Here is a 21,436-nt window from a genome sequence, read left to right on the forward strand (position 1 = left end):
GTGGCGCAGTGGTTGAGAATCCGCCTGCCAATGCAGGGGACACGGGTTCGAGCCCTGGTCTGGGAAGATCCCACATGCCACAGAGCAACTAGGCCCGTGAGCCACAACTACTGAGCCTGCGCGTCTGGAGCCTGTGCTCCGCAACAAGAGAGGCCGTGACAGTGAGAGGCCCGCGCACCGCGATGAAGACTGGCCCCCACTCGCCGCAACTAGAGAAAGCCCTCGCACAGAAACGAAGACCCAACACAACCATAAATAAATAAATAAATAAATAAAAATTAAAATGGAGATTTCTTTAAAAAAAAAAAAAAGACTAACAGTGAAGGGAATTCCCTGGTGGTCCAGTGGTTAGGACTCTGAGCTCTAACTGCCGAGGGCCTGGGTTCAATCTCTCATGGGGGAACTAAGATCCCACAAGCTGTGTGGCTGAAAAAAAAGACTGACAGTGAAGATATAGACCATAATCTGGGAATGCGGGCAGGACTGTTCGTGACAGCAAAATCCTCAGGTCCCAAGGGTAACGCTCTCTGAGGAGGGAATTCAGGCACCCGGCCAGATATAGTCAAAAGGATGGTTTTGCACAAGTAACTTTTCAAATCACACCCCTGTGTGGCTTCCCACTTGAGAGGACCGTCCTGAAGAGTAGAGGAGGTTGGGGAAAGACAGGAGGATGGAAAAAATGAAGAGAAAGGAAACCGAAGAATGAGACAGAGAACAGATCTAACAGAGGAGCCCCAGGGGTGTGAGATTTTATGAGCAGTGTGGAAACAACGGCAAAGCCCCTGAATGAAAAAGTGGCCTGGAGAAACAAGCCAGTCTTTGGGGAAAGAGGAGGGGTGGGGGTGGGGGGGTGGGCTGTATGACCCATGTGTTCCTGGGACTCAAAGAGGGGAAAGTCCAGCTATTTCCAATATCCCCAAATCAGTCTTCCCAAGAGAACCACAGAAGTAGGGAGACAATGACCCATAGGATCAACATTTAATCCCAAGTGCCCACGGCTGGGAGAGCAGATGCCCAGGTGCTCCAGGACCAACGGCGAACACAGCCAGAGGTGGGAAGGGGAGGATAAAGACGATAGGAGGGTGAGGGGGGCCAGCTGGGAATGGGTGGCACCCATACCACAGGCTGGCAGGACGGTTAAATGATCATGTGTGAGCTCCTAGCACACAGCCTGACAGAGAAGAGACACAGGTTTAAGTCTCTTGTTTGCAATTCTGAACAATCAATCCGATAGCAAACTCTTTTGGCCATGAAACCAGACGTCAGTTGATGTGAGGCTGGCTAGACTTGTTATCCATCCCCACTGAAAGAGTCAACAGTCTTGCTGCAGAAATGCTGTGCTTGGTGGTGAGCGCTGCTCCAGCCCCGTGAGGGTGTCGTGTGGTGCTGGTTTCTTCCCCAAATCTGAAAAATTCTGAACGTGTCCGATCCCCAAGAGTTTCAGATAAGAGTGCGCGGACCCGTACTCAGTTCTGGTTTCCCTGCCTTCCCTAAACTGCTGATCTTTGTGTAAGAAGCGGTGTGGGAAGAGGCGTGGGGACACGCAGCTGTGAACAGGGGGGCAACGTGGGCATCTTTGCGTGCAGGTGCTTGAATAGGAGCGTGCGTGTCCACGCACATCCAACGTTTTATAAAAGCGGCGGGCAGAGTTAAATTCTTCACGAGCGGAAGAGAGGCAGAGGTCACGGAGAGGCTGGCGTGTTGGGGGCGTCTTTGAAGAGAGCAGGTCTTCTGACAGAGTTTGCCCTTTAATGCTTTCCCAGCACCCAGTACCCAGCGCATGGGAAAGGGGGAGGGGTGGCGGTAGCTGCCTGAGCGAGAAACAGCTACAGTAGAACTTCAACTGCATCAAAGGTCAGCCTGCCACCCAGCTCGGGGACAATTCTGAGAAAACAGGCCCGGGAGGTGCAAACAAGAGGCGCCAGCGCCTGGCTGGGGAGGTGCCAGCTCCCCCAAGGCCCGAAGTCGGCAGCCAGGGCAGGAAGAGCTCCCCGGGCAGTAGCCATGGCCCGGCCACCTCCCTGCTGGCTGTGGGTTCTGGGGACCCTGGCAGGGCTCTCAGTGACCCCAGCCTCCAAGAGCTGTCCGGAAAAGCATTACCTGGCTCAGGGAGAACGGTGCTGCCAGATGTGTGAGCCAGGTAAGAGGAAGCCTTGCCAGGGTCTAGCTGAGTATGGAGAGAGAGGACCAGGCTTGGGGTGGAGGGACGCAGAGAGGGAGTCTGAGCTCAAGCAAGGAGCAGAATCCTGCAGAGGCCAAGAGGCAGCACCTTGAAGACGGTGAGGGAGCCGCCTTCCCTGGGCCTTGACCCTGGACCTCTGCTCACAGGAACGTTCCTGGTGAAAGAGTGTGACCAGCATGAAAAAGCTACTCAGTGTGATCCGTGTACACCGGGGGTCTCCTTCTCGCCAGACCACCACACCCGGCCCCACTGTGAGAGCTGCCGGCACTGTACCTCTGGTGAGATGGGCAAGCATTTGGGGGAGCAGAGTGGGTACGGAGAAGCAAAGAGGGGGGGAGTAGGAGCTTCAGTTGCTTCAAGGCTACGGCAAGTGGAGCCCGTGGTGGGAAACGGGGCGCCCTGGGCGGTGTGTGTTGATGTGGTAGGGAGAGCTGTGATGGAGTGATTCAGGGAAGGGGCAAGCAGAATTTGAGGGTCTGCTGAGAAGGGGTCTATGGCTAGGATCAAGACAATACAAAGTAGGAAGTTGCTGTAGGACCCGAGATCTTAGACGAGCCTCCTCCCCACTGATGAACGGGCCGTATTCTCAGAGTGCACATTTGTCTGGAACTTGGAAAACATCTTTCTAAGGACATAGCAATACCAGTCAGTGGATAACAACCTTTTTTTGTCCAAAAGCCAATGCAGGAAAATGAATGTGTATGTGGCTTGTGTCTTTATGTATTTTGTAATTTCATCTTTTTTAAAATTAAGAAATGAAACAGCAGCAGCTGTGTTATGAATACTTTCATCATTTCTCCATTTCAGCTAGAATTTTAGAAACTATGTATGTACCAGTGTACATAGATCAGCAGATCTAAAGTGGCCCCTTTGAACAAATATTCTCCAGCAGGACACTCTGGAGGACTATTTAGCTGAACCACATTACTCGCCTGTAAATGCATTGGTCTGAGTAGGCCTTTTAATACTGTATTCTTGAAAATAAATACAAGGGTTTGCTGCTGCAAATCAGTCAAACGGCAACCTATGAAATACACGAGAGGTGTTCCTCGGTCTACTTAACTTACAGATATGATTGTTCATGGATGCTTCTCTCTTCTTGGCAACAACCTGGGCAAAATTGGTATTTTTTTTAGTCAAAGCCTCCCCAACTCACTCTGCAGGCCCCAGTGGAAGGCCTTTTCCCAATACTGAGCCAGTCCGAGCTCCCTCCACTCTGCTCCAGACCAGCCCAACCCACGATCCTCCTCTGTGAGATTCAGCCCACAGATCCCTGAAGCACTCAGGCAGGGCACTGGAAAGAGGCTGAATGGGTTTGGTCCTCTTGGACCTCAGTATTCCCATCTGTAAGATGGACAAGTGCCTGAAATCAGCATGGAATTCTGTGCACAGGTTATACATGGTGAAGAGAACTCCCAGGTTTCTGGAGACTCCATTGAAAACAATGGCACTTCACTCATTTTTTAACCAATCCCAGCCCCTTCTTTAACCCTTCCCATCCCTTTGGGTAGATACCCTCCCTGATCTTCTTCACGTTTCCTACCTATTCCCGTCTCCACCACCACCGTTCCCTCCTCCATCACTGCTCTTCCTGTGCAGATCCTTGTCCAGACTGGCTCACAATTCCTGGTGAGCCACAAGGAAACCAAGTTCTAGTAGCAACCATGAGTCAGAATTCAGAAAGGAGATGCCACAGGGGCATAAAGATGAGAAGGAATTTACACCCTTTCCTGACAAAAGGCGCACACTAAAGAAACTGGGAGGGTTGGTATCCTCAGATGTCCCTTTCTGCACCCCTCTCCCACCTGTCAGGGCTCCTCTCCTTGGGTTCTCATGAGTGCACCCTACCCCACCAGGCTCCCGCTCAGGCCTGGCCCACATCCGGGTGCCATCACCTTCCCCAGAGTCACACTTCTCATCTCACCCCCAAACACCCGTGAGCCCAACCCATGCAGCGCCCTTCCTACCTACCTCCCCCAGTATCACCAATCGGCAGCCACGCAGCACCTGCCCTCTACCCTTGAATACAATTTATATTTTAGAGGCAAAGGATGTCAGTAAAGTTAAAAACCTATTGGGGACCACAGCAGCACCATGTCCAATTGCTAAAAACTGGAAACTACCCAAATGCACACCAACAGTAGAACGGATGAATAAATGGTGGTGTATTCACACAGGGGAACACTAGATGGCAGTGAGAACAAACGATTTGCAATCACACTCAACACTATGCATTAATCTCGCAAAGAGCTGAGTAAAAGCAGCCAGGCACAAATGAGCACACGCGCATGATTCATGCATATAGCTCAAAAACTGGCAAAACCAACTTGTGGTGTTAGGAAGTCAGTAGCTATTCTCGGTGGGGAGGGTGATAGTGACTAGAAAGGAACACGACTGGTCATCTTGTTTCTTAATCTGGTGCTGGTTACACCTGTGAGTCCAATTTGTCCCAGTTCTCAAGCTTTACACTTGTGACATGTATACCTCTCTATAAGCAGACTTCAATAAGAAGTTCTAAAAGCATCAGTGAGTAAGAGGAAAAATTATGTAAGCTGTTTCTACTTCTGAACCGTGAATTTTCTAAAAGGTCTGAGTTTTTTATTGAATAACAATAACACAAATGGCAAAGGCACTGGGTGACAGTGGGGGAGGGGCAGGCCGGGGGGGTTGGGGGAAGGGGATTAAGCCAGCGGGCCCTGTGTGTTCCCTCCCTCTCCTCTGTCACCAGGTCTTCTCATTCGAAACTGCTCCCTCACCGCCAACGCGGAGTGTGCCTGCCCCGAGGGCTGGCAGTGCAGGGACAAGGAGTGTACAGAGTGTGTTGGTCCAGCCCAGGCCCCAGACCCACACCCACAACCCTCCCACTCACCTTATGCTGAAGGTAAGTTCTAGGCAACTCTTCGTCTGGTCATTGGGGGTAAGGGTCACACCCCAACCAGCACCCCCTCTCCCATGCCCAGTCCCACATATGTTGCCTCGCCTGCCTGTCTCGGCCTTCGCGTCTCCCCCAGGCCCGCTTAGGCCTTCAGCCTAGCCTTGTGCCCTCTGGGGCCCCCTGCGGCTGCCCATCTTGGCTCTGTTTTTCCAGAGATACCAGAGGCCAGGACAGGCCAGCATATTCGGACTCCGGCTGATTCCAGGTGGCTTCCTGCCCCAACTCTCTCTACCCACTGGTCACGTGAGTTTTCTCCCCACTCCCCACCCCGAGAGAGAGAATGCACACAGGAGGGTCCAGGAGCCAGCCAGAAAGCTCCTAGGAACAGGGGTAAGAAGAGAGAGAAGCAGAGTCCAGGGATTAGGAAAGGACATGGTCCAATGGTGGGGGTAGGGGAGGAAGGTGGGGAAAGGGGAGAGGCAGGGGTGACAGGAGGGCTGGGCTGAGGGGAGTCAAGGGCTAGGCCCTCCCCCAAACCCCCTTGTGACCCCTGCCCATCCCATCACAGCCCAAAGGTCCCTGTGCAGCGCGGATTGCATCCGCATCTTTGTGCTCCTCTCTGGAATGTTTCTTGCTTTCACCATAGTCGGAGCCCTGTTCCTCCATCAACAAAGAAAATATAGATTAAGTAAGAGACAAAATTCAGGTTTCTGCACCCCACCCCACCATCTCGGCTTTGCCTCCCAATCTGGAACCTCACTGAATCTCTCCAGCTCCATCTTTAGCACCCTGTGGCTTCTCTTCCCCTCCTCTAAGCTGGGGCCCTCCTGACAGCCCGCCTTTGCTCACTGCTTCTCCCTTCACCCATCCTCCACCGCCGATCAACGTTCATCTGATTCTCCCTCTGCAGACACGAGAGAAAGTCCAGTGGCGCCTGCAGAGCCTTGTCCTTACAGCTGCCCCAGGGAGGAAGAGGGCAGTGCCATCCCCATTCAGGAGGATTACCGAAAACCAGAGCCCGCTTCCTACCCCTGAGCCAGCGCTCGGCGGAGGGGGGCCGTCACTGCAGTCAAGTCCTAGCCTCCATCTCAACCCACCCGCCGTCCAGGGGGATCGAGAGCCGGCACCTCCAATTTCAGCACCACCCTCTCATCGGGACCCTTTCGTGTGTGCCGACTTGGGAAACTGTCCTGTGTGCCTTTTCGAGACTGGCAGTGGCGAGGACCCAGGGGAACGAGGTGGAGGGCGGGAAGCGGGAGCCCGGGTGTGTCAACTGCACCCCTGTGCTGCAAGAGGGCTCGGGCTCCAGGTGGAAGACATACTTCCGCCTACGGTAGGCCCACGTAGTGTACCGCTGACCTAGAAACTCGGCGAAATAAAAAGACAGACCTCAGCGCCTGCAGCTTTCCAGCTCTGAGATTTCAGTTTCCCCACGCAGGCCACGCCCACCCTACTTGCAGACCCGCGATCTGAGGGCGGAGCTTTCTCCCGCGCAGGCGCGCTGGGGCCCACGCGGGTTGGGGCGCGTTGGGGCGGGGCGGGCAGTTAAAGCTCCCACAGAAAGTGGGGAAAGGTCCCGGCTACCGGGAGGGTGAGTCTGTCGTCAGCCTCTCCCTTCCTCTACCCTGCCTCCCTTCCCATATCTTGACTTTCTTGGGGCTGGTCGGGAGCAGAAGGGCAAAAGGGCGCACGCCGTGAAGTCAGGTCCTGAAATCACCGGGGGATTTTTTTTTGCGGGGGAGAAGGTGTAAAGAAAGAACAGTGAACAGGCTCCAGCACCAATGGCTTCAGCCAGAGGCCAAGGCAGCCTCGGTGACACTTCCTCAAAGTGAAAGCGAAAGCCAAGTAGGCGGAGAGGACTGACGGGGCCAGGCGGTCGGCCAGGCAGGCGTGTTTGGAGCCCCTTCTCCAGCCCGGACCTGGCCAGCGCGGGGCACGAGGAGGGCCGGCGGGGGAGGAGGGCCTGAGAGCAGCCCCCATGGGCTCCGAGGGGTGGTGCTTGCTGGTCTGCTTGGCTCTCTCCGGGGCAGCAGACGCCGGTGAGTCGGGGGCTGGCCGGTGGGGTGTGTCGGGCTAAAGAAGCATCAGGTCGCCACCCTCCCCAAGGTCGCCACCTTCCCCAAGGTCGCCACCCTCCCCAAGGTCGCAGAAGGGGAAAGGGGCCGGGAATGGCTTCCAGTCGCCTTCTGAGCCCAACAGGTGGAAGATTCGGCGGCTGGTAACGGAAGGAACCAGTTGTGACGGGGAGAGAGACTGAGAACTCTGGGGAAAGGGCCAAACGAAGGAATGAGGGGCCGCTTCGGTGGATGTGGTGGGCCCGCTGTCCTACAGGAGAGGGAGCTGGCCTGGGAGCGGACACCTTCAGGAGAGGAAGGGGGGCCCCTAGCTAGGAGATCACGGAGGGGGGGATGCTCCCCAGAGGTGGGGGAGGGGAAGGCCACCTGTAAAAGCACGGAGCGAGCAGACCCTGGGGGCTGACTGGGAAGTTGAGACGGCTGCCAACGCCCTAGCAACCAAGCCCGTCTCCTCTCCCAATGCAGTTTTGTTCATTTATATGCTTTTGCTGAGAATTCCTTTGAAGAGATAGCTTTCCATTGATAGGTGGAAATAAGCTTCATAAATCCATCTGAGCAAGGGAAATCAGGACTTTAAATAATTCACACCAAGAAGTATGTACGTGGAGAAGCAGGTGCTTCACAGAAAGCTGGTTCTGGGTAAAACAGGATCAGAGCTGGACGCAGAGGCAGCTAGGAACGGGGAAGATTACCCCTTGATGACTCGACAGTTTGGGGTAGCGGGGAGCAAGTATAGAAGTAACTTTCTGGGCAAGAGGGTGCTCACCCCAGCCTGTTCCCTGCAGTAGAAAGGCAGTGGCGGCCAGTGGACGTGATCTTGGACTGCTTCCTGATGGGGGAAGGTGGGCACCGTGGAGGTTTCGCCAGCAGTGAGAACATGGTGAAGGCCTTGTTGGTGCTGAAGCAGGTGCCAGTGCCGGACGATGGCTCCCTGGAAGGCCTCACGGATTTCCAAGGGGGCACACTGGCCAAGGACGACCCACTCATTACCTTCGAGGCCTCAGGTAAGAGCCCTCCACCCTGTGTCCCAGTCCTTCTGGGCTCCCTCCAGTTCCTGAGCCCAGTTCCCAAGGACACCCACCCACACCTGCTTCCCATCAGCCCAGGTGTTCTCTATCCAGCTCCATCTCTGTGCTGCCGTCTTCTTCCCCAGTGAACCTGATACAGATTCCCCAGGCCGAGGCCTTGCTCCATGCTGACTGCAGCGGGAAAGAGGTGACCTGTGAGATCTCCCGCTATTTTCTCCAGGCCAGGCCAAAGGCCACGGTGGAGACGGCAGCCTGGTTCATCACCAACGTGCTAGTGTCTGGAGAGGGACCTAGTATCTCCATGGTGATGAAGACTCTTGGGGATGCTGAGAATGGGTCTGTCTTGCATCCCGTGCTGAAACTGCCCCTGAGCCCCCAGGGGACTGTGCGGACTGAAGGTGAGAAAATGAAAAGTAGCAGAAAGAAAGTTTTGATTTTTTTCAAGGGGTCAGAAATGGGGGAATAGTAGGAGAAGGAAGGGGACAAGTCCACCTCTGTGCACATTGGTCATCTCAGGGTGTCCCCTAGGCCTCAGTCCTTTCTTCCTAAAGACCCCAAATGGGGATAATTTTCACCTGGCCACGTGACTTGAGGACATAAGACTTGTGATGCTCTATTTGCGTATGCTGTCCACAGCTGTCTCAGTGAGCCGAGCGCCAGCTTCTCCCAGGGAACAGCTAGCCTGGTCAAGATGAGAGAGGAGAGCACAGGCCCGCAGAATTTGTTCATTATCTCCTATCAGTAGAACCTGGTCCTCGCCCTCTCCAACCTTGCACATCTCAGAGGGCACAGAAAATTGAGAACATGATGATAGGTTTCTCCAAAGTTCATGGAATCCAATATTTTGCCTCCAAGAAAAGACAGCCACATCCAGAGAAGATTAGGGGCCTACCCTTCTATCCTTAGAAAGCTCCAGAACACTCAAATTATTCTGTGGTCCAACCTAAGTTTATCCTGCTACATCAGAAGAGGGGTCCTCATGTCTGTCCAGCGTCAACCATAGTCCTAGCATGGCCAGGCATTGCCCTCATTTATTTTGGGATATTTCAAACCTACAAAAAAAGGTGAAAGAATAATAAACACCTGTATACCGTGCACCTGGATTCACCAGTTGTTAACATGTTGCACATCCTTTCCCCCTCCCTCATCTTCTCTCCATTTCCCCTCCGCTTAACTAATTGAAAGTAAACGGCAGACATCTCTACACTTCATCCCAGATGCTTCCACGGATAGCATGTGTTAGTTTATAACCAAAGACATGAATGTTCTCCATAATCATAAAACCATCGCCTCAGCAGCAACCCAAGGTGGGGAGTGGTCTACCCGGGGTGCAGGCAGTAAGGGGGGGTGCAGTGTGCAGATAACGGAAGAACGTATCCTCACCATCAGCCTACACTGGCAGTTCTGAACCATGTCAGTGATCAAACACTCCTGCCTGCCTGCCAGGGCGGACCGTCCTCACCTCCCCCACCATGGCTGGGTCCGCCCCGATTGTCGTACTTAAGGCATTTTAAAACTGATACAATAATACTATCAAATATGAAGTCCAAATTCAAACTTCTCCAATTGCCCTTGTAGTGTTCTTTATAGCCTTGGGGGGTTTGGTTTGGTTTTTGAAGTCCAGGATTCAGACAAGGATTGCGCATTGTATTTAGTTGTCCTGTCCCTTCAGCCTCCTTTACTCCAGAACAGTCTTCAGAGCCTGAACGATTTTGAGGCCGGGCCACTGTCTTGTAGATGTCCCAGCATTTGGATCTGTCCGATTGTTTTCCTCATTAGACTGGGGTTCAGCACGTTTGGCTCAGACACCACCACTGTGTGCTTGTTTCAGCTCTGTCTCCTTTAGTCTCCTCAGCAGCCTTGCTCTAAGCAGGTGAGCTCGGCAACACTGAGGGGCTTGCCCAAGACCACAGAGGGAGTTAAGTGGAAGAGCCGGGCTTCCAAAAGCTGGGACTGCAACTCCAGTAGTTCTTTTTTTTTCTTTTTTATTTATTTATTTATTTATTTATTTTTGGCTGCTTTGGGTCTTCGTTGCTGCGCACGGGCTTTCTTTTAGTTGCGGCGAGCGGGGGCTTCTCATTGCGGTGGCTTCTTTTGTTGCAGAGCACGGGCTCTAGGCATGCAGGCGCAGTAGTTGTGGCTCACGGACTCAGTTGCTCCGTGGCATGTGGGATCTTCCCGGACCAGGACTCAAACCCATGTCCCCTGCATTGGCAGGCGGATTCTTAACCACTGAGCCACCAGGGAAGCCCCTCCAGTAGTTCTTACCTGAGGGTCAACAGTAACCCATAATTTTTTTTTTAATATAAATTTTTTCTTTTATTTTTTTGGCTGCGTTGGGTCTTAGTTGCAGGATGCGGGGTCTTCATTGAGGCATGAGGGATCTTCGTTGTGGTGCGTGGGCTTCTCTCTAGTTGTGGCGTGCAGGTTTTCTGTCTCTAGTTGTGGCGTGTGGGCTCTGTAGTTTGTGGCACTCGGGCTCTCTCGTTGAGGCGCGCGAGCTCTGTAGTTGTGGCGTGGGCTTAGTTGCCCTACAGCATGTGGGATCTTAGTTCCCCGACCAGGGATCGAACCTGCGTTCCCTGCATTGAAAGGTGGATTCTCTACCAGTGGACCACCAGGGAAGTCCCAGTAAGCCATAATTTTGCATATGTATTTGCCTGGTCCATAACTTTCATCAGATTGTGCAAGGGGTGAGTGACTCCAAAATGGTTAGGAGTACCACGCATGCATGCTGCCTCTCAACACACCCCGAGCCTGCCACAGCTCAGAGATCAGGTGGCCTCAAGGAGGAGGGAGTGGCCCACAATCACCCCTCTTTCTCCCACAGTGGAGTTCCAGGTGACAACACAGACCCCCTTCCTGAATCTCCTGCTGGGGTCCTCAGCCTCCCTGCACTGTGGCTTCTCCGTGGCACCAGGCTTGGGCATCACCAGCGTGGAGTGGCGGCTGCAGCATAAGGGCAGTGGCCAGCTGGTGTACTGCTGGACCACGGGGCGGGGGCAGGCCAAGCGGGAGGGCGCCACCCTGGAGCCTCAGCAGCTGCTCATGGCTGGGGACGCCTCCCTCACCCTACCCAGCCTCACTCTGAAGGATGAGGGGGCCTACGTCTGCCAGATCACAACCTCCCTCTACCGAGCTCAACAGATCATCCAGCTCGACGTCCAAGGTGAGGCCAGGACTCAGTTATCCCGGGAAGAGGGAAAGGGATATGCCTATTGAGAGTGTCTTCCAGAATGGGATCAAACACAAGGGCACTTTCCTGAGAGGCAGACTGCATTCCCGCAGCCTGAATGCCATCTCCATCCTAGAAGCGCAGATGGCATCAGATGGAGTTTCCCGTCAGGCTCTAGATAATCCCATTGAGAAGCTTCCCAGCCCAGGATCCTGCTGCCCTGCACTGGCTGGCTGTCTCCAGTCACCCCAGTCCTGTTGGACCACATCCAGAGGAGGAGCAGCCGCAAACCAAGCAGGGGCGTGGGGGCGGTCCTGACCGCGGGCACTATTTCAACGAGGCTAGCCTTTAAAATCACTGGCTTGTGGTGATGCTGAGAAGCCAGCCAACCTTTCGTTGGTTTTGCTGTTGTTTTTCAGTTACCTGTGGGAATCGTACCCCCTTACGTCCTGCATCCAGGTGGACCCCTCACCACCACTATCCTCCCCGCCGCCTGGCACCTCACTGAGGAGGACACTTCCGCCTCCACAGCCTGCTCTTAGGTTCAGCAGGAGGAGAAGGGTCTTGGCTCCTCTGCTGTCCCCGTGACGCCTGTGGGATTTTATTACCCCTCCTTTCTTCCAGCTGCCCCCAAAGTACTACTGAGCTTGGCGAGCGAAGCTCTGCCACCCACCCTCATCTGCAGCGTCACTGGCTATTACCCTCTGGACCTGAGTGTGACGTGGATCCGGGAGGAGCTGGGTGGAGCCCCGGCCCCAGTCTCTGGCGCCTCCTTCTCCAGCCTCCGGCAGAGCGTGGCAGGCACCTACAGCATCTCCTCCTCCCTGACGGCAGAGCCTGGCTCTGTGGGTGCCACTTACACCTGCCAAGTCACCCACGTCTCCCTGGAGGAGCCCCTGGGGGCCGACACCTGGGTTGCCCCACCAGGTATGGGAGTGCCCTCCTTTCCCCACCACCACACCTGGGCTCACGGCTCCTGCCCTCTGGCCTTGTTCTGCTTCCCCCAGTCTCGGCTGCTGCTTTCCCAAGGCGACAGCCTCCAGAGGTCCCGCCCCACGTCCTCCGAGACTTTATTACCCGCCGAGTTCTGGGGTACCAGGCACTGCTGAGAGCTGGAGACCAAGGCTGAACAATTCCTCATCCTGCCCTCGAGGAGCTTAGCCCAGTGGGAGGGACAGACTAGGTAGTCAGGGAAGATGACCTGGGGGAGGCCTGCAAGCCGGGTGAGCTGGCTCGGGGGCAGGGAACACCAGGACAGAAGGAACGGCACGTGTGAAGGCCTCATTATAAGACAGGCTAAAAAGAACTGGGGGGCCTGCACGGCTAGAGGCAAGGGTGTGTGGGGAAAGGGGGCTGTGGCCGTGAAGCTTGAGAGGCGATGGTATTTACTGAGCATCTGCATCAAGCCAGTCCTGCACTGAGCACTCAGATGTGGGCCTGCACAGGTTCTCCTCCCATTTTAGGGATGAGTAACTGATACTTGCAGATGTCCAGCAATTTGCCCAAGGTCACCTGCCTAGGAAATGGTAAAACAGAAAATGTGAAAAATAGGTAGGCTGATTCCCCTAGAGCCTCAACCCCCCTCCTGCTATTGGTGGGCAGATAACAACAGGCCTTCAAGCTGGAACTTCATCCGAGGCCACAGAATGTCTTCGAAAGGTCTTATACCATAAAGAGTCGGCACCTCGCAATGCCTTACTTGGTGGCTCATGAGACCGTAAGCTTCCCCGAAACTGGGGTTTTGCCTCAGCTTACATCATTCCCCAGTTGTTTACAAAATTTCAGTTTATCACCAGCTAATCTAAACTAAATCTCCCAGGCAAAGCCGTTTGAAAAAAGGTTGTCCTGAGGTGGGAAGAGGTAGAGGATTCTGTGCGGAGTGACACACGGACGTCCACCCTGAGCAGGTCTCAGCGCCACTGTGTGCTGGTCCCTGGGTGAGAGCAGAACACCTGATAAGAGCTCCTCGACCAGGGACGCTTGAACGCGTGCGCGCGCGCGCGCCCGGTCCTTCCTGCCGGGGCAGACGCTGCACGTGAGCGCTCAGTACGGTTCCCGCCACTGAGCCCCGTCCACACCTCTGTCCCCTACAGAGCAGAGGACGGCCTTTGGAGTCCTTTTTGCCAGCAGCCTCTTCCTCCTGGCACTGCTGTTCCTGGGAGTGCAGAGACGCCAAGGTAAGAAAGAGCCTGGGCACCCTCGGCTCTGGCCCTGACCGAACTCACTTGGAGATCAGCTGCTCTAAGTGCCGCCACACCCAGACCAGGGATGAAACCCAAGCATCCGGAGCTCCAGCCGGCCCCCCAGCCCCCAGCTTCTGGGCTTACCCCAACTGACACCAACTTCCTTCCCTCCCGTTTTCTCCTAGCTACCTCACCAAGGCCTGCCAGGACCCCGAGGCACTCCGGGTAGCTGCTCTCCTGCCTTAGATGTAAGAGTCACATTCTCCCAGAAGGACTCTAAGCTGAGTCCCAGAGCTCAAAGAGGCCCCAAGAAAGATACGAAGAAGGCACAGATCACTGACTGTGGCTCTGGATTTCTGCAGGCCTCTGCCTTCCTTCACTGCATGCCCTGGGCTGATATACCAAGGGAGAAAGCGTGAAGAGGTGAGGGGGTGGCAGGAAGGCAGGAGGTCTGGGTGGAGGTTAAAACATGAGCCAGGTTTGAGGCGCGGTGGTAGGAAAATATAACAAAAAAATTAAGAAAGGAGCGGATGAGGGACAGTGGAACAGGATGGGGTTGGACGGCCACGCACAATCGTTGAACTCTGTCCCAGGAAAAGCCCTCATGTCCTCGGAAGCAAAGCTTTTCCACTTTCCTGTCTTTCCCCACACTGGGGCCCGCCCCGCCCCACCCTGCCCCGCCCCGCCTCGCTGCTCCGCTGGCAAAGTGTTTGAGGTGTGAAACGAAGACCCTCAGAGGCGACCCTGGGGCCCCCCCTCAGTGGCTCAGTGTAACCTTGAGCTGCGATTAAGCTCCTGCACCTTTGCACAGCTGCTGGGCATTTCAGGACACTTACACACCCGTCACTGCCGCGGCTGCAGGGGACAGAGGTCTCCTTTCAGTCATTTTAAAACGGGCCTGGTCAGCACAGTGGAACTTGGCAGAAGACGGCTGTGCATGGGGACGGTGGGGAGCAGGGCGTGTCGCCTGGGGGCCTTCTCAGGGCCTGGCCCAGGACCTGGAGGGAGGAGGCGGCAGATGTCTGAGAAGATCTGCGGGTGTCTGTCCATGAGATGCCCGCTCAGCTTCCTGCCATGGCTTCCTGTCGCCCACACCTGAAGAGCTGGGCTGCTTCGGGCACGGAGGCTGAGAGCGGAGACCGCTTCCTCTGCCAGCACCCGGCTCTTGAATCTCGAGAAGACCGACAGCACCCGCAAGCCGCCCTTCCGGCGCAGAGCACCATCAGAAAGGAACTAGAGAGAAACAAGACGCCTCCGCCCCATTGCAGTCACCCCAACCCAAACAAGAGCCAAGTCGGTTTAGTGGTAGGAAGTTGTATTTTTGTTTTGCCTTTGTTCAGATACAGGAAATTGGTAAATACGCCACATGCCTTTGGTGGAAGTACAACTGTTATTTCTGTACAAGTAGGAGAGTGGGGTTAGAAAAAAAGACAGAGAGGTGATGACAGACACACAGTGGGGACGCCACATCGTCTCACGGCAAACCCAAGAGGGGCCGTGGAGACCCGGCCTCGCGTGACTGCCGAGCCCCAGGCTTAGCTGCATATTTGCTCATGCACATGGGTGGTGGGAGGGAAGGGAGGCGGCAAAGACACAGCAAGAGGGGGGTACAGGGCAGGGTGAGAAAGAGAGTAGAAGGGCTAACGTCCCCAGAAGAACAAAGCCAACTACACCTGGGACAGATGGGACAGAAACCCAGAAGTGATTCCTGTGATGGGGCGGGCCAAGAGGGCGGATTTGCTCCAGGCTTGGGACACATCGAGGACAGTGGTGGTTCTTCTCCAGCGGTGACCCCCTGCATTAGGTAAGGGGAGCCCAGAGGAGAGTGGAGGCCTTCGAGGGGGCCCGTTAGGAGGGTACACAGACTGCCTTCGTCCAGCTCTTCCGTCCCGCCCTGGGGCAGGACGAAGGGAATGTGGGAACAGGGCGAAGGGAGAGGAAGGATGGTTTTGCGGAACGAAATGCTGCTGCGTGGAAAGCGAGCCTGGCCCAGCCTCCTCCTGCTGGTGGACTGGTGGACGGAAGGAACGACGGGACGTGGGGCGGTCCCCGTTCTGTTCCCAGCCGGCCCTCCTCCCCTCTCACCCAGGTCTGTCCCACTGAGTGCCCTTTCCTGAAGCCCAGCACCGGCCCCCGAGACAGGCTGAGCAGCTCCATCCTCAGGTCCCACTGTCTGTGCCACAAACCATGCAAAGAGGAGGAAAGGAAAGGGAATTCAGACGGGCAGGGGTGCTTTGGAAGGGGAACATACTGCGGGAAGAACAGAGGGGCCGCTCCAGATGGGAAGGCGCCGTGGTGGCACAGCAGTCAACGAGCAGGCCCGCCTGCTGACGGCTCCACCTCCACCCCAAGGCTGGCGGGGGCACCGCACTCTCCCAACGCTCAGGAGCGGCCGGGCCTCAGGAAGGGCCCCTCTCCTCATCCCTGTCTTTGGCAAGTACACGGGGGTGGTGTCGGGGGAAGGACTCCCAGAGGTTCCAGGGCTCCTCACCTCCGACATCTCATCCTCCTCCATCAACAGCAAGGGAGGTACAGGACGCTTGTAACAAGAGGGTGAGAAGTGGCTTCCTCCAAGCCTGGTATTTTCAGATTAGGCCCTTGACTCGCTGTTTCTCTATAACTAACGGGCATTCTCTCATTATCTATGCCAATAACTAAAATTGAGAGGCTCAAACTTTGGCTAAATGAAATTATTTGATGCCCTCACGAACAATACAGAATGCTGTAGAAAACGTGGACAAGAGCCCCTTCCAGGTATGAGCTTGTGGGACTGTTCCTAGGATGGGAACGAGAGTCCTGATATTTTCGCTATTAATACGCGTTCTCTAGGTCTCTGGAGGACAAAGTAAAAGGTTGTTAAGATCCCTGAAGACATAGAAGATCTTGGACTAACAGATGGGAAATAACTGTGAAAAACAGGTTTGACTTTCTAAAAGAGTCCTGCACCAGGACCAAGCTGGACTTTGGGCCCGGCCCAGGCTCCTCTGCAGGCCTGGCACAGGAGCGGTGAGGGGGCCTCCTCCCAGCTGCTCCCAGCCTCCTCCGGCCAGCGGCCTGGCCTTTCCTGGCAACACCATGGGCACAACACTCTTCTCCTCGTCCCAGTCTTGGCCCCTTCTTGAGCACGTCACTTCAGCTACACCCCTTCCCCATCCCTTGGCCTCCCAACTCCTTTTGGCTTTGGGGGAACTTGAGAGAACATGAGAGGGTAGGAAGGAGATGCCAGCTGTTGTTCTTCAGGTAGTTAATTCAAGACTGCACCACGAGCAGCATTTCCAGTGTCGTAGGACAGAGTGCAAATGAGGGCAACGGAAGGGGAGGAGTGGGCGATGGAGAAGCAGGGCTGGGATGGAGGAAGGCAGATGGGGAAGCTCTGGGGAGAAACAGCAGGACAGGGACATGAGTTTGGATGGCAATGGAGAACAGGGCAGGGGTGGCACATTCTCAAGCAAAAAAGTAGACTGGACACAGGAATCAGGAAGTCCCAGATGGAAAAGAGAAAAGAGACAGGAGAAAACAAGAGGGCAAATTACATCAGGTTACTAGACATTCAGGTGTAGTTGTAGGTGTCCCATCCCCACGGCTCCCTCTGACCCAAGCCAGTGGGAAGGAGCACAGCCCACTTCCTCAGAACAGGAGCTACCACCTTCCCCCACAGTCCTGCAGAGTGAAGGCTTGTCCAGCAAGGAAGTCCCTCACCTCTGCCCTTCCGCCCTCCCGAACCAGATGATGCTTCCCTGGCCACGATCTCCATACCTCAGTCAGAGCAGCCCCACTCCCCAGGCAGGCAGGCAGGCAGGCAGACAGGCAGGGCTGGGAGGAGATGCCGGGACCTTCCCACCTCTTCACCCCACCAGCAACCTCAGCGATACTTACTTACAATAACTACCACGATGATGGCACAGACGGCTCCCAGCATGATCATCATCTGAGGAAACATTGACAAAAAACAAGCCCTTGGATTTGGGGAAGGAGGACGGAGCCAGGACCAGGGACTCGGACAGTGGAAGAAGCCACACGCCCCCAGGACAGCTGAAGGCCTCCCAACCCCTCGTGCTCCTCCCCATCAGACAATAACCCCTGCACCACAGCTGGCGCTTCTCAGAAACATCAGAGGGTCTGCAGCTTGCTCCTTTTTCCCTAGTTCCTGTTGCCTGGAGGCTTTTAAAGGAACACCAGAGCAGGTGCAGACTTTGGGTCTTTAGTCAACTGGTTCGTTTTTCATCAAAAAGTGTTCAGCTCATTCCCAAAAGCTGCAGGTATTTAAATATATAGCTTCGCCAGCCATTGTGTCGATGTTGGTGTAACTCAGGAAGGGTCAGGTAAGAATTTTTCCAGGGGTCCTTTGGGAAAAGGCAGCTTGACTAACCCCTCCAAACTCATCAGGGTCTCCCCTGGCCCTCAGTTAGTGGTTCTGAGCACTTTAGCGTACCCTGGTGGCCAATTCGGGTAATGCAGCTCGAGAAGGAGGCTTCCCAGATTGCCTCCCAAGAGTCCTGCAGGGCACAGATCGCGAGAGGGAAGGATTGTGGAGCCTGAGGGTTTTCCCGCCTCCTATGTGTTGAGACCCAGGAAAATAAGGGGGAGAGGACAAGAACATTCACCTTGCAGTTTTTCCACCAATACTTCCTCTTTAGCTTGGCAGCGCTGCTCTCAAATTGTGATGCGCCCGCCTGCAAAGCGTCGGCTCTGTCATCCAGCTCTGACAGCTTCTGGTCCCTCTCCAGGACCTTGTCCACATTTACACGCATGATGTCCACCACCTGAGCAGGGCGCAGGAGCAAAGCGGCTAAGCTCCCCCAGAGCCGGGGAGAGAACAGCAAGTCTGCCCTGCCGAACTCTAACTCTAACTCCGCCCTGCCCTGTCTCCCAGAGCCTTTAGCTGCCCCTCTAGATAAAGAGAAGTTTCCCAACTTCCATGACTTGGAAACTCTCAGAGAAAAAGCTATCCACGTACCTCCTCCACTTGTGCCTGCGTCTGCTGTAGTCGTCTGTTACTGGTCATGTTAGGAGGAGGGCCAGGGGGACCCCCACCTGGGGCAGCCCCTTCTGCCCCTTCGGTGGGTGGCTGAGCTGGCGCAGACCTGTGGAGGGAAGTGCACAGAGTGACCAAGACAAGAAAGGAATCACATACATTCTCACCCCATATCACCAAAGCAAGGGTGATACGGTTACATGCAAATAGAAGGGATTCCAGCTCCTTGGCAATACCAAGTGGGGAGATGCAGCACAGAGGCCCAAAGCAAAAGATGAAAGATCCTGTAACAGATGGGGCTCAGCGACATCCAAGGTGGCATCAAGAGCTCTCATCTGGGCTATCCTCTGACCCAAACTCAAACACAACCTCTGGCACAATGGCCACAGGGACAAATGGGCCAGTCTTGGCTTAAGTGGCATTTCTCTGCCTCCCAGAAGCCTTTCACATGAAGTCAAACTGGAAAACTCCAATCCAGGAGAATTACCTACAAAAAAACTCAACCCTCCGGACAAGCTTACAGACTGAACAACTCTTTTTTTGCAAAGCCTGAATATAAAAAGAGAGGCCAAGCTGACAGACTCTGCTGAAGGGGAGCCAGTTATTGGTTGTTTCATGCAATGATTAGTACAGCGTGGCCACTGTAAGGACGACTTGGAGAATCACCAAAGGCCTCTGTAGTTGCAGTGAGTCAGGACTGTTTGCTTGCTTTGTTTTTCGGCAGAGAAGACTGGGGTTTCACTTAGAACTGGGGCCCAAAGCAATTGTGTTGCAAAAGTGTTCCAAGCGCACAGACAGGGAGCAAAAATATTGGAAATGGTCCTCAGTGTACACGCACCAGAGACAGTCTGTCCCTTCCTTTTTTAGATTTGGCATCCAGTCTCAGGAGACTCTCCTAGTTCCTGATGTCCCAACTAGAAATCTTGGTTTACACTGCTATGCACAGAGACCATACACCCTTTCCCTTAGCCTTAGGGGAGAATAATCCAGTGTGGGATCCTCAGAATAAACTCCTCTCCACATCCCAACACATGGAAGCTAAATTCACCTCCTCAAGAATTCCCTGAAGTCTAACCTAAGGCATGAGATTTTCTCTGCCAAGGAAGAAGTCACAGGTAGGAGAGCGATCTCTCCAATTTGATGGAGAAAAGAAATTACAATAAGAACTCCTCAAACAGAAGCAGAATCTCACAAAACCTACCTCATAGGAGCAGTCCAAGAGTAAATGCACTACGGATGAAACCATCACAAAGTCACCGAAAAGGAAAAGCCTTGACTACTCACAATAGAACTAATACCCAGAAGTTCCTCCTCTCTAAGTAAGTAAATTTCAGTCTCAAAAGAGAATAACCCTTCAGAGAGGTTATACTAGCAGATTACACCTGACTCATCCTGGCTAAAAGAATTGCTTTCCCATTTCCCTTTAAGGCACAAAGGAGGCAAAGGACAGATACAACACTATGGCAGCCACCAGACTCCTATGCTACTACTGTGCCACACAATCTAGTTCTCTGGTGAAAGCGGAAAATTCAATGAGTAGGAAGTAGCCAGTGTTTAGTCTTGGAAGCAGTCCAGGCTGGTGGCACCAATGACAAGATTAAGGTCAGAGACCTCGTGATGCCCTTCTAGTCACCATGGTTTCCCCACCTCCTTCCTTTCATCCCACATGGATGCTACTGGGAACCAGTCAGCTGAAGAGGCTCCCCCTCCCCAAAATGAAAACACAAGGAATCCTAGGGCTTGGCCAAAACGCATAGAATATCATATACAGTTAAAACTGTAGAAATCAAATAGAGAAAAAGGGAAATCGTTATAAAGCATCTGAAGGGACCATTTCACTTATTACTTCTTGGGAGTTGGGAACACGCAGGAGTAACATATCCAGGGATAGTTATAACCCTTATGTAAGTAAATCTTTTCCCTTTTTGTCACCAAGAGAAGCAACACAAATACATCTAGGACCAGGCCAAGACTCCAAGAAAGAAAGGGACGTTCTTCATGTGTCTAGCTATAGTTCTCCCTCAGGATCTTGGGATGGGGTGACCATGGCCAGATGACTAAATTGATGATTAGAGACTAAATTGAATGTATTGAGGGAAGGTGGTGGGGCGGGGAGGCGGGGATCCTTAGCTCTATTTCTCTTCCAAGTACTTGGCTAAGACTCAATGACAGGAAAACACCTCCTATACGGGTGGCCTTGGGATGAATGGCTGCTTGGAATCATATGCCACTGCCCCTTGAGTCTTTGTGAGCCGCTCACCTGGCGCCAGGGAACTGGCAGATCAGTTTCTGGAGCTTTTCGCTCACTACCAAGAGGGGGCTACTCGTCACGGTCGGGGTGAGGGGCGTACACAATCTACAGACCGCAGAGCAACCCAAGTTACCAACTGGCAGGTGCACCCATGACTGTCCTTCCAGAGGCCCCAAGCACAGCTTCAATCAACGACAAGAAAGGTCCTGGAGCCCCCTCCCGGGTGCCTCCGCGCCCCACCTTCGCCCGAGACTCGACTGAGGAGCCCCGCAGGTGAGAGGAGAGGGGGCAGTGAATGTGGGACCCCCGCGCCCCTGCCCCGCCCATGGGGTGCCGGCTGCGGCTGGTGCAGGAATGGGGTGCTTTCTCCCCTCCCCGGGGGTGGCTCGGCCTGCGGGCGGCGCGCGGCGGTGGTTCCCCGCGTCGCCGCAGCTGCTGCAATGCGCCATTTTCGGTCCCGCAGAGTCCGGCGCTGGGGGTGAGAGTTGGCAAGGTGTCGCGCCCCCCCACACCAGGGTCAACTCACATGTCTCTGACAGAAGGAGGAGAGGTCCGTCTTCTCTCCCGAGGCTGCGGCGAGACACCCGGCCGGGGAACACTGCGGTGAAGCCGACCGCACCGCCGAGCTCCGCTTCTAGACAGCCACTCGGAGCTCTAGCTGCGGTGAAACTTACTGCAGCTGCAGCCCCGGC

At 54.5% G+C, this 21,436-nt stretch overlaps 3 protein-coding genes across 9 annotated transcripts; 2 read left to right on the forward strand and 1 right to left on the reverse strand.

Moving 5' to 3' along the window:
* Positions 1–1,983: 1,983 nt before the first annotated feature.
* Positions 1,984–6,448, forward strand: CD27 (CD27 molecule). Of its 3 annotated transcripts, none has more exons than XM_059934428.1 (6): positions 1,984–2,140; positions 2,329–2,460; positions 4,911–5,063; positions 5,271–5,360; positions 5,626–5,745; positions 5,968–6,448. In XM_059934428.1, exons 1-6 carry the CDS (start codon positions 2,005–2,007, stop codon positions 6,090–6,092), a joined length of 756 nt encoding a protein of 251 aa, XP_059790411.1. In that variant the 5' UTR covers positions 1,984–2,004; the 3' UTR covers positions 6,093–6,448. The 3 variants fall into 3 exon arrangements, with proteins under 3 accessions (XP_059790411.1, XP_059790412.1, XP_059790413.1); XM_059934429.1 differs by having other exon boundaries at positions 2,329–2,433; XM_059934430.1 differs by lacking the exon at positions 4,911–5,063.
* A 132-nt stretch (positions 6,449–6,580) lies between these two features.
* TAPBPL (TAP binding protein like) lies at positions 6,581–14,899 on the forward strand. 5 transcript variants are annotated; one of them, XM_059935163.1, is made up of 7 exons: positions 6,582–7,096; positions 7,918–8,136; positions 8,286–8,558; positions 10,991–11,329; positions 11,960–12,262; positions 13,429–13,512; positions 13,704–14,899. In XM_059935163.1, exons 1-7 carry the CDS (start codon positions 7,036–7,038, stop codon positions 13,745–13,747), a joined length of 1,323 nt encoding a protein of 440 aa, XP_059791146.1. In that variant the 5' UTR covers positions 6,582–7,035; the 3' UTR covers positions 13,748–14,899. The 5 variants fall into 5 exon arrangements, with proteins under 5 accessions (XP_059791150.1, XP_059791146.1, XP_059791147.1 ...); XM_059935164.1 differs by having other exon boundaries at positions 7,921–8,136; XM_059935165.1 differs by having other exon boundaries at positions 6,583–6,648.
* Positions 14,817–21,436, reverse strand: VAMP1 (vesicle associated membrane protein 1). Its single transcript, XM_059935169.1, has 5 exons — positions 21,271–21,436; positions 18,476–18,602; positions 18,123–18,281; positions 17,395–17,446; positions 14,817–16,979 (listed from the first exon to the last, which is right to left on the reverse strand). Coding segments are annotated over exons 1-5 (357 nt in total). The 5' UTR covers positions 21,273–21,436; the 3' UTR covers positions 14,817–16,962.

Source organism: Balaenoptera ricei, chromosome 10 (assembly GCF_028023285.1).
Source record: "Balaenoptera ricei isolate mBalRic1 chromosome 10, mBalRic1.hap2, whole genome shotgun sequence".
NCBI classification, from domain to species: domain Eukaryota; kingdom Metazoa; phylum Chordata; class Mammalia; order Artiodactyla; family Balaenopteridae; genus Balaenoptera; species Balaenoptera ricei.